This window comes from Camelus dromedarius, chromosome 18, assembly GCF_036321535.1.
Source record: "Camelus dromedarius isolate mCamDro1 chromosome 18, mCamDro1.pat, whole genome shotgun sequence".
Lineage (NCBI taxonomy): Eukaryota > Metazoa > Chordata > Mammalia > Artiodactyla > Camelidae > Camelus > Camelus dromedarius.
The window spans coordinates 3,809,712-3,820,982 of record NC_087453.1 but is presented as its reverse complement, the minus strand read 5'-3'; the positions used below and the strand labels follow the sequence as shown (position 1 = coordinate 3,820,982).

At 46.9% G+C, this 11,271-nt stretch overlaps 1 protein-coding gene across 2 annotated transcripts in view; it reads left to right on the top strand.

Annotated features, from left to right (window-relative positions):
- The first annotated feature begins 1,282 nt into the window (after positions 1 to 1,282).
- VAPB (VAMP associated protein B and C) overlaps positions 1,283 to 11,271 on the top strand; it is a 46,331-nt gene continuing 36,342 nt past the window's right edge. The window contains exon 1 of one of the 2 annotated variants that reach the window (XM_031433565.2): positions 1,283 to 1,544. In XM_031433565.2, the coding sequence (XP_031289425.2) occupies positions 1,487 to 1,544 (58 nt within the window). In that variant the 5' untranslated portion in view covers positions 1,283 to 1,486. The remainder of the gene's footprint in view (positions 1,545 to 11,271) is intronic. The other variant, XM_031433564.2, reaches the window with a different exon arrangement.

Sequence of the window (11,271 nt, the reverse complement as noted above, 5' to 3'; positions counted from 1 at the left end):
TGATTCAAGTTAAAGTATCTGTTAAGGCCTTTTATCTTCAGGGAGCAAGGTAAAGAGTAATCACCAAAACAATAGAAACAAAGAATATAAGAGGAAGAAAAATGGAATGAGGGGAAAAAAATCAGCCCTGAAGCAGCATGAAAGGAGAGGAAAAAGAAAAGACAGGCACGACAAAGAGAAGACACAAAATAAGATGGTAGGAATAAATCCAGATATATCGTAAATATAATAAGTATAAATGGACCAAATGTTCTAGTTAAAAGACAAAGATGATCTTCAAAAACCTTTTTTATTATGAAGAATTCAAGTATACTGACAAGTGGGAAGAATAGTACAAAAATTCCCCATATGCCTGCCATGTAGAGTCAAAGTTGCTATTTGCTGCGTTTCACCTATAAACACTAAAAGGAGACTATTAATAACATATTTCATGTAGTTAACATTGCATAATAAAATAAAATTTAAATGTCAAAAATGAGGTGGAGTGTTCACTTTTGAGGCCAAGCAGATCTGGGTTCCCAGTAATTTTTAATCATGTATTTTTTGTGTGTGCTTATTTAATCAAAGGCTCTCTCCCCAGTGAGCTCTAGTGAGAGGGCAGGAACTAGGTCCACTTTTCTGATTATTGTATTTCTAAATATTTGTTGCATTTAGTCTTACAGGATTCAGCACAGTGCTTCTTACATAATAAACGTTTACTGTAGAGTAGCTTTTATTTATTATAATTGATGCTGTTATCCAAAGCGTTCACCAGAGTGGCACAAAATAAGCAAGCGATCATTGGTAGCTGACTGAATTTGTATTTATTGCTTACCATACGTCACAGTGCCTAGCACACATGGCTCACCATTTTCGTTCTTCACCCATAAATATTACGCTTATAGTAAGAATAGTCATTCATTATTATTCAGTCTCTTAGTTTCCTGGCAGTACATAAGCAAGGGAAAGTGGAAGTTCATTCTGATTAATTACTATTATTGAATAAAGCAGTCAACACAAAGCCCGGCCCCCACGGCCCTGAATAAACAACCTTGGCAGAGAAAGTCCTCAACTATGGGCGTCCCAGTCCCGCCACTCCCCCGGACCTGCGCGACGCCCCGCCCCCTGCTCTGCCGGCAGCCCCGCCCCCGCGGCCAGCGCCGCGCCTGCGCAGTGCCCGACAGGGGCTCCGCGCGCTCAGCTCCCCAGCGCTCGAGCGCGCGCCCGGCCGAGTCGGCCAGCCCGCTGCGTGCGTGCGTCGCTGCGTGCGTGCGTGCTTGCGTGCGTGCCGTGCGCTCGCCGGGCACCGCGGCCTCGCCCTCACCCTCCGCCCCTGCGCCTGTACCGCGTAGGCCGCCCCCCCGCGCGCACCCAGTAGACGACCCCCGCCCGCACCCCGGCCGGCCCCCCCCTTTCCCAGATTTAAAGGGGGCGCAGCATTAACGCCTCCCGCCCCAGGTGACCTCTCAGGGGTCTCCCCGCCAGAGGTGCCCTGCCGCCGAGGAACATGGCGAAGGTGGAGCAGGTCCTGAGCCTCGAGCCGCAGCACGAGCTCAAATTCCGAGGTAAGCCCGGAGGCCCGCCATCTTCGGCCGCGGGCCCGGCCCGGCCGCGCCGCGCCGCGCCGCCGCCCGCGCTCCAGAGGGACCGGCGGGCGCGGCGGTGACGTCGGCCCCCACCAGCCCGCGGCCCCCGCCCCGCCCCCGCCCGACGGCGCGCCCGCCCCGCGCCCCCGGGGCTGCGGAGGGCCGCGGGGACCCGAGGGCCCCGGCGTCCGTGTGCGGGAGTCCAGGGCCTGCTCCTCCACAGCCTCCCGCGCCCTCGCCCTCGAGACACTCGCACAGTGGCCGGCTTAACTGTTGCCGTCCAGTGTGCGGTCTCCGCCCTTGAGTGCGAGCGCGGCGGCCGCTGTGGCCTAGAAGGTTCTTCCCCTGCTCTCTGCAAGCTTGGCCTGGTCAGGTCTTAGGTCAGACGTCACCTCCCCCAGAGAGGCCCCCTCTGACCGGCCACCCCACCGTGGACACCTGTCACATCCCTGTCGGTGGTCAGCTCGAAAAGGACCGTTCACCCGCCGGTTTACTGTGTTTCTACACTGGAAGGGAAACTCCATGAGGACAGGACCTTGTCATGTCTCTGCTTTATTCCCCGCACGTATTAGGAGCCTAATAAATACACGTTGAGCCAATGAATGAAAGGAACCTCCGCAGAAGTTCTGAGGTGACGTGGCCCGGCTTTCCTTCTGCCTTCCTTGTGCCCACTGCACAGGTCTGTGCCGCTGGGCGGGGCTGCCAGGGCGGTGAGAGCCTTTTTCTCCCCAGAGCAGCCTGGAACTGGAGGCAGAGAAAGCCCAGTGGGCCGCGTGTGTTTGTGATGTGTACCTTTTTTATTTTTTCCCCACTACTTTCTCCACTGAAATATAAGTGCAGTGGGACAAGAGGGACCTCGTCTGACTCGCCCATTCCTTCTGTTCAAACGTGTTGAGTAACTGTGGTGAACGTAAGCTTGGCATGTGACAGATACGAACGAACAAGACCGACGAGTCCCGGGCTCTCGTAAAGCTTACCTTCTAACGAGGGCCGACACACTAGCACACAGGAGTATTTCAGACAGGGGTGAGTGCTGTGAAGAAACAGAACAGGCTGGCGTGAGGGGAGTGTGCTTTCGATTGGACAGCCGGGTCACCACTGTATCACGGGCATTTGGCCCACGGTAGGTACCCGGTAGATATTTGTGGATTTGGAAGGTATGCTGGCCACATGCACCCCAGTCCATAGGTACCAGCAGGAGGTTGTGTAGGGTCATGTGCCCAGAGTTACCTGTCAGCAGATGGCACATTTGAACCCAGACTTCAGAACTCACATTCTTTAACAACTAGGCTGTTGGTCCCAGTCTGATCCCTGGGAAATATTCCAGAACTGTGCCTGTCACTCTGCCCCTCAGGTTCACAACTTGAAGTGACTCCAAATGTATAAACGACCAAAAATTTTTCAGTGGAAACAAACACAACCACCACAAGAACCTAATGTGGGTTATAATTCCAAGAGAGTTCTTTAGCTTGCGTGATGTTTTCATGGCTGCCTTCTTAGGAGCCAGGCTAGGAAAGGAATCCATGTAGCTAAAGTGAATGTGGAGGGTGATGGTTTCCACCTGAGTCGTTTGAAGTTCTCTACCCTGGAAGCCTGGCTTAGCTACTCCTGGGAACTGGCATTTGGTCCGCAGACATTTACTGAGTGCCCACTGTGTGTGTCAGGTACTAGGAGGAGATTGGTCACATCACGTGTGTGCCCCTGTTCTCCCCCCCACCTCCACCCAGGAAGTCGAGCCTAGGGAAGGGGGCAGACGACAGAATCAGCCAGGACAGTGCAATGATACCTTAATATCAGAGTGCTCCAAGAGCACTGAGGTGGTCAAGACCTGAAGGAGGTGTCATGTGAGCTGAGTTTAAAGGTTGAGTGGAAGCAGGCTAAAAGAAGAAATAGGTGGGGAGCGTGTCAGGGGGAGGCAACTGTAGAGGCACCAAGGCTGAGGTGATTGAGCTCCTGTGGGATGCTGCTTGTAGTTCTGAATAACAGTGGTAATGAGCGTGTGTTGGGGTCACAGAGCAAAGGAGGAGCTGAGGCTGGCTAGCAGACAGGAGTCAGGTCTTCCAAGGCCTCTGTGCGCAGGTGCAGCCAGTGACCAGGTTCACACTGTGTGTCTCCTCAGCTCGTTCTTTGTTGATTGATCCCCTGCAGTCTTCACCCCACCCCTCGTACACATACTCTCCTCTAATGTGATGTTTTAGAAAGAGGCACCAATTGGAGAAAATTAAAGTTTTTGGCCCAGGTCTTTTACTTAAAGATGTTTGACCTTGAGCTGGCCACTTCACTCCCCAAAGCCTGGGATCACTCTTCAGTCCATGAAAGGGTGCTCATATCTGTCTTCCTCCTGTAGAAAGTTCTGTTTGTATTTTGGCCGTTCAGCTGCTTTGTAAATATATAGTATTACACAGCGATTGGTGGTTGTATTTAGACAACTGGTTCCATCATTTCAACTTCATTACCTGAAAGGAATGGCAGAGAACAGTGACCTATCTGCCCCTGGATTGGCTGAAGTGAGGATGGCCAAGGTCAGTGGATATTTTTGCTAGGAAAGTGGTCCAGGAAAGTCATGGTGTCAAATTGTTGAAGGCTGTTAGCTTATGGCTTCTGAAAAGGCATCTGCAGGCAGGCATGTGTAAACCACTTTATGAGATTTTTTTTTGTTGGTTTGTTTTGATCTGAGCACCAAGTTAGTAAAATTAGAGTAGAATCTCAACACCCTGGCCTACTGGATGGAGATCGCTCATTTCAGGATGAGAACTGGCATGTGTAACTGGTCTCCTCCAGGTTACTCAGGGGAGTAACTCTGACTTCGGGTGGTTCACTTACAGGAATCAAACTCAGCTAATTTTGCTTGAGAAGATAATAATTATGATCTGTGTCATCCAAAGGAAAAAAAATTAATCATGTTTTAAGTGCAGCCTAAGATGGTGTGGATTGCCTGTGTTGGGTTCCTTTTCGCCTTGGGTATTTTGTGTGGTTATGTCAACATTAAGGGTGTTACAGAAGAAAACTGGGAACACAGACTTACAGGACCTGCTTTACGGAAGATGTCATGCTGCGTCGTGTTAAGTATCAGAAGGGGAAAGACTCCTGGCCTTCTGCAAGCATGACCCTGAAACGTTCGCCACGGTGAAATGGTAGAATCTCTTTTGGACTGGGGGGACCTTTCTGAAACAGTTAAGGGTTTTTAAAACCTGTGAAATGTGTGCTTTGCATTATTGCTCTTTCTGTTGATCTCACTTCTTCCAAGGCCACATCCTTTTCTTTCCATCTCCTCACTCTGAGGTCCCCTTGTTGCCCAGCTCAGAGACCTTCCTGAAGGAGGGTTACTGTCAGGTGTTATGTAGCTCTTCTTTCTCCTCCCATCCGTGGTAAGCAGTATGTCTTGCATTTTCTTGGTCATTGCCCAACACTTTTAATCCTTCATATTCTGGCACCTTTCCCCCCCCATGACACGGTCATGTGAGAATGGTCAGTTAACCATCCTCATAAGCTGATTAGTTAAGGTTTAAACCCACGTGGGCCCATTTATCTTTGCTTTATTCTGAGACTAGACCAGTGGCCTTCAAGAAGTCTCAGATGGTCCTGCTGTTGGTCAGTATGGATCACAGGTGGGATGGCACTGTGGGACTGGCATGCTTGGTTATGACTTTGGGGGGAAAATAGGAACTTAGGTAGACAGGTTAGGGACACTCTCTTTTGTATAAGGAAAGCATACTTAGAATCATTAGTTCACCCTCTTAAGTTAATGTGTAGTTTAATATTGTTTAGGAAGCTAAAAAATATAAAACCCTGTAGATATAGTCAGTTCAATGCAGTAATTATCTTTCAGATGCTAATTACAGCATTAATTCTTTAGCTTTAGTATAGCACTGATTTCCTTAACATTTCATGATCACAGAGAGCAGACTGTGTTTTACAGCACAACAAAATGTCAGCAGTGTGCTTAAGATTCTTTATGATAGTAGTTTAACTCCATCCTGAATAGATTATCTTCATTTATTTAATTATTAACCAGCTTGCTCATCAGAGGCAAGTGGCATTAAACTTACCTAGCTTTAGTCAAACTTAAATCTTTATAGATTGTGTTATTTACTGCTGAATTTTTGTTCCTGGGAGAAAAATGTGAACTAGAAGGTAACTTACTTTTACACTTATTAGTTCTTTTCTTCACAGTTAAATCTTTAGGAAGAAATGGATAGTTTTGGCTGTGAGCTTATATTTGGAAAATGGTGATAGTTCCTTGTTGTGTGTGGTTGTAACATGAGTACAGTTATCTTCATAATTACCTGGTAGCTTTGCATCCAAGTGTGGATTTATTAAAATAATTAGTATGAATTGATGCTTATTAAAGAAATGAACTCTTAAACATTATTAACATTATCTTTTATTTATTAAAATTATGTAGCATCTTTCCTTCTAGTGCTGAAGCTAAAATGCTAAGAACTCTGACCCTACAATATTACCACTAAGTAGTTGAAAATTAGGGCAGGGATCAAGGGAGTAAACTGTATTGGTTATACTCAAATACTACCCTTCAGCTCTATTTTTAGAACCTGAAACTTGAATTTTTACATAAGGAATTATCTCCAAGGTTGCTTCATACATCAGCCGTTTATATTTGAAAAAATTTGCCATCTGAAGGATGACCTTGATTTGGAACATATGAGCACAGCTTTCAGCAAGAGGACAAGAAAGACACAAAGAATGCTGCGTTCCATTAGTCAAGACAAGGTTGCCATTGAGTGTCTTTAATAAAATAAAATAAAAGCCTCTGCACAGTTATTTTGCACTGGGGATTGTGTTAAAAACAAAGTTGCATTGTGGTTTCCAGGCTCGCTTCTTCGTTTTTTGTCATTTTAGGCCCTTTCAGGCTGTCAACAGCATAACATATCAAGGATTGCTCCCTTGCTCAGTGGATATGTGCACTCTTGAAGTTTTTACCTAGTAGACCTAGGCTGCTGGCTTTTCAAAAACAAGAGTTGTTTAAAGAGCTTTGTTATGGAAACAAAGTTACTGTACTTGGCAAGTCATTTTAAGATTATTTAAAAAAAAAATCAATATGGCAAAATAGTATCTCTAGAATATCTATTTTTCAAAATGTTAAACATGTTCTTTTAACAAAAGCTGTTGACATCTAGAAACAACGCCTTAATGTGCTTTTGAGTTTTCCCCTCTTGCATGCAAAAACATTGAGAAAATGCCTTGGTCCCCTGGGAAAAATCGTGTTTGAAGTGCTTTCTTTTAATCACATTTTAGCATTAATGGCACCAAACTGTAAAGCTTAGAAATACCTTCTAGAATTTTCCTTCATCCTTTCAGAAGGGTTGTTACCAGTTTTTGACTAACAGGTTAGTATTTTTCTCCATCTGTATCAGGTGGTGTCCTCAGTCAGGCCTTTGGCTGTGTGTGTGTGTGTGTGTGTGTGTGTGTGCATGTGCGTGCCCAGGTGGGCACCTGGAGTGTTGCTGGAGGGCACACATGCCCCTGGGAAGGGGGTAGGGAAATAGGCATTTTTGGGGAGAGAGAGCTTGAGACTGTTGTGTCTTTTGGATTGTACTTTAAGACAGTGTAATGGACCCCTGGACTGTTGACCTAGGTTTGAATTGCTTGTGATGTGGCTTGTAACCTTTATGACTCTGAGTTCCTTGGGTTGACTTTAAAGGCCAGAGGGCGCTTAGATTGGAGAGGAATGGAATGGAAAACATTAGGGAGCTGGGACCAGAGGGCGTGTTAGTAAGGGGTGAAGTGGTGGACTTCCTCTGCACACACGCAGTGGGTTGAGTCTGGAGTTAAAAGCAGTGGCCATAGTGGTACTGATATTCATTTTGCAATTTGAGGGGAAAGAAAAGGTAGGGGAAGAGTGAACATTTCTAGAAGGTAAGTGCTTAATTTCCAGAAGGTAGTCCGCAAAGTCCAGGGACTGCAGGAGCTGCTTTCTGTCCCTCATCTTACTACTTAGCCTGCAGCCCAGCCCTGTGACGTGCGTTACTCAGTGGTTCGGGAGCCTGCCCCCGATGAGGCCACAGCGGTGAATGGTGGTGCAGGGACGGAACCCAGGTTTGTCTAGCGCCAGAGCCCATTTCTTCCCAGTATACCACGTTGACTCTAGCATGAACTTATAAAGGGGTTCATTTTGGAGGGAGAGAGGCAGTGAATTTCTAACCATTAAGGAAGTGTTAGGAGCTGTCAGGATAATTTCTTAAGAACATTAATAAATTAAGAATTATTCTTTGTGGAACTTTAGGAGAGATTTCTTACCATACTTTTTTTTTATGTTTATACTGGTGACTTTGAAGCATTCTTTGATTTACCTTGTGAATATTCACTTTCTATAACAGATTTTGTTGGTGTTTAATGATTCTGTGTATTTAGAGCACATTAACTTTCAAGTAATTTGCAAGTCTGCTGTTGTGTATTTGGAAGATTGGGTGAAACTTGTGAGTGGTAGAGACTTCTCAGGTTTGCAGATTTGTAAAGTGGGGATTTAGAGCGGCCCAGAAGGGTGCTTATTAAGATAAGAATGTCTGAAATAAATGACCTCCAGAGGTGCTACCTTAAACTTTACAAGTGGGGCTGCAAAGCCTGTGGTCCCGACTGCTCCTACCAGGCAGAGGAACAAATATGGGTAAGTTAGTATATAACTAGAGATTTCTCAGATGTTGAAAGGCATAAATTCAAGGTGAATAACCGAAAGTGCTGTTTTGTCCTGTACAAGGTGTACTTTGGGAAGCCATCATTCCCCCAGATGGTGACATCTGATGATACGAATCAGGAGGGAGAGGGCTTAGAGGCGTGCATAGATGTGATGCTTGTGTGTGTAATAAATGATTGTCCAACTGGGAGTATTTTGGGTTTCTTCCTTTTCCACAACTCAGTCTTTGAGGTTTTCTCTCATGGACAGATGACCCCTTGTTGTCTGAAGGAACATAACGTGACTGATGCAGGGTTGAAGCTGTGTGCTTTGTACAGAGGGAGGCTTCTGTTCCTAACCTTGCTGTCCTTGGGCACCCAGCTCACCTCCCTACCCAGCTTCGATTTCCTCTTCTGTTGGATGAGGAGGCATGAACTCGGCATCCTTGGTGTTCCTTCCAGCTCTGATCTTAAGAACATGAGATTAAAGTTTATTTTAGCTGAAGAGGAAAGATGGAAAACCCCTGGAGGGCAGAAACTGGGGTTTGTATTTCTCTTAGCCCCTGTCCCTGCTGTGCACTAGTGGGCTCTCCAGTCTTTAATTAATGAGCTGTCTTGTTCCTTTTTAAAAGCTCTACTATTCTGTTAACTTTCCCTGCGTATTCTTGGAGATGTTCTCATCTAGTTTTCCTGCATCACCTCCGACGGTACAGGTTGTGTGTCACTTGCATGCTGTTTATGTTCTCCTCTGCGTGTGCTTTATTTGCTGGCTGCTTTGTCTTCTGTGCTAGAATGCAGGCTTCGACAGGTTTTGTTTCTTTAGTTTCCTCTGTTAGTAACTCATAGAATATATTCTTCTCTTACGATTGTTTTCTTCTCGTAACCCCAAAGAAGGGCTACAACCCTGGACTTGGTCGTCTTTTCAGTGTTTGGTATGCTCATTTGAAATAGAAGCATACACAAGAATAAAAAGAGGTATTTGCTGAAAAACCAAAGGTTTGTCCTTGTGGAGGCTTATTTGAATTCTCATTCTGTTGGTTAAATTGATTTGTTGGCATATAAATGTATCCTGATGGACTGCCCTGAAAATCTAAATCCGTGCTTTTTGACCTTTTTAAAGTCAGACACTGCTTTACTAATTAGATGAAGGAAAGCCATGAATCACTCCTCAGAGAATCTGCAGAAGCACTCATTCAAAACTTCTCAAGTAATTTGGGGACAGGAGGATCACAGTTTCCTGTGGGTGCCTCGCTGACCTCTGGTCCTGCTCAGAGAACGCAGAGGTGGGAGAAACATGAGGGGTCATCTAGGGAGGTGCAGAGAGGACTTAGTCAGTTCATTTGGGTGTCTTTATTTTATTTGTATTTTTTTTTCAATGAATGCCTTTGTTGCCTTTGCCCTCCAAGGCAAGATCGTTTTTTGGGTTTTTTTTCCCCCTTGCATGCCTGAGCACCGTGCTTGGCAGTTAGTCCTCTTCAGTAAACATCTGAGTGTTGACTTGTCCATCTTTAAAAAAGAACAGCTGCTTTCTCAGTGTGTCTGCCCCCTCTAGCTGCTCCCTTCACGTTCCTTCTTATCCTAGCAAGCTTCTAGAAGTCGCTGTGGTCCCCATTTTCTCACCACCCATTCAGTCCTGAAGTCATTGCCTGGGAGCCTCATTATCACTTCATTCCCCCACCTGTTGTTGCGCTGTCTCCTTCCCCGCGGGTGTGCCTGCTGTAGCGTTTGACACCTGCCGCCACTGTGCTGCTGGACGCTCTTCCCTTCCCCACCCTGATTACCCTCTTGGTTTTCTCCACCCTTGTGGCCACTTTTGCCCACTCCTTGTGGAGTCCTGTTGGTCATGTTGAGGGGTACAGGTTTTCCTTCTCGCCCTCTTCTTGCTCCTCTCCTCTCTCTGTCTCTCAGTTCCCCCCCTCCCTGCTGGGGGCTCTTCTGCCAGCACCCTTGGCTTCTGACAGCACTCACGAGTGACCCCAGGCCCGCCCCACCCCGTGTGTAGGGCTGCAGGTACTCCCAGTGCAGCGTGCCCCAGATGTACTCTTCACCGCTCCCTTTTCCTTTTTTCTCCTAACGCCCTCTTCCTGCAGTCATCTCCTTGAATGGTATTCACATCCACACGGTTAGGCAACTCGAACTCAGAAGGCCCGTGGCTCACATCTGTCCCTTCTTCCTTGTCCCCTCTGTGGCTGCCTCCCCATTTCCCCCCCGGATGACTGTAGTAGCTTTTGAACTGGTCTCTCTGAGTCCTCTTTCTTTTCCATACTGAAAGCACTTTCAGATATGCAGATCTGAGCTTATCTCGTGCTTGCTTAAAATCTCTAAGTGTGTGCCCACTGCCAAAATAAAAAAAAGTGTAAACTCTTTAACAAGACGTGGGAAATCATTTGTGCCTGTCACCCCTGGTCTCCCCAGTGTCATTTTTCCTCATGCCTGTGCTCCAGCCTTTGGGTCCCCCTGGTCACAGAGCTGCTGTGTGTGCTTCCATCACACAGGATGAGTTCATTCCTCCTCCTGTTCACTGCACCCTCCTTCACTGCTGTGAGGTCGTCTTCCTGACGCTGCCCGCTCAGTGTTGTGCCTGTCCCCTGTGCGCCTGCACTTGTCACAGTGAGCTGTGTTGGGTTCCTTGACTTCCTTCCCTATTAATCAGCAAGCCCTTTGCCTTCTTTGGACGGTCTTTTATCCCCCAGCCCAGTGCTTAGTACAGTGCGTGGCACATGGCACGCTCTCAGGGGGTTAATGGTGTCCGGGTCTAAGGAGAGAGGGGAAAAAGAAGAAAGCTTTGTGTGGTAAGAAATGGTGAAACCCATTGAAAAGCCCTGCTGTGTGCAGCTGATCTGTGTGGACACCATGTGTTTCACTCAGAAAATATTTAAAGATGTTCTATGCCGTGCTGGTCTCCTCTCTCTCTCCTGCAAACTTGTAAGTATGTGGAAGAGAGATCTCGCAGAGTCAGCACCCCTCCTCACCCAGTGCTCTCGGGCCCATTCCTTTTCCGTCGCTTGTTGTGTCTTGCTCTGCTAGTCAGCCTCTCTGTTTCTGCGTCTCAGATTTCTCTTCCACTTGATGCCTT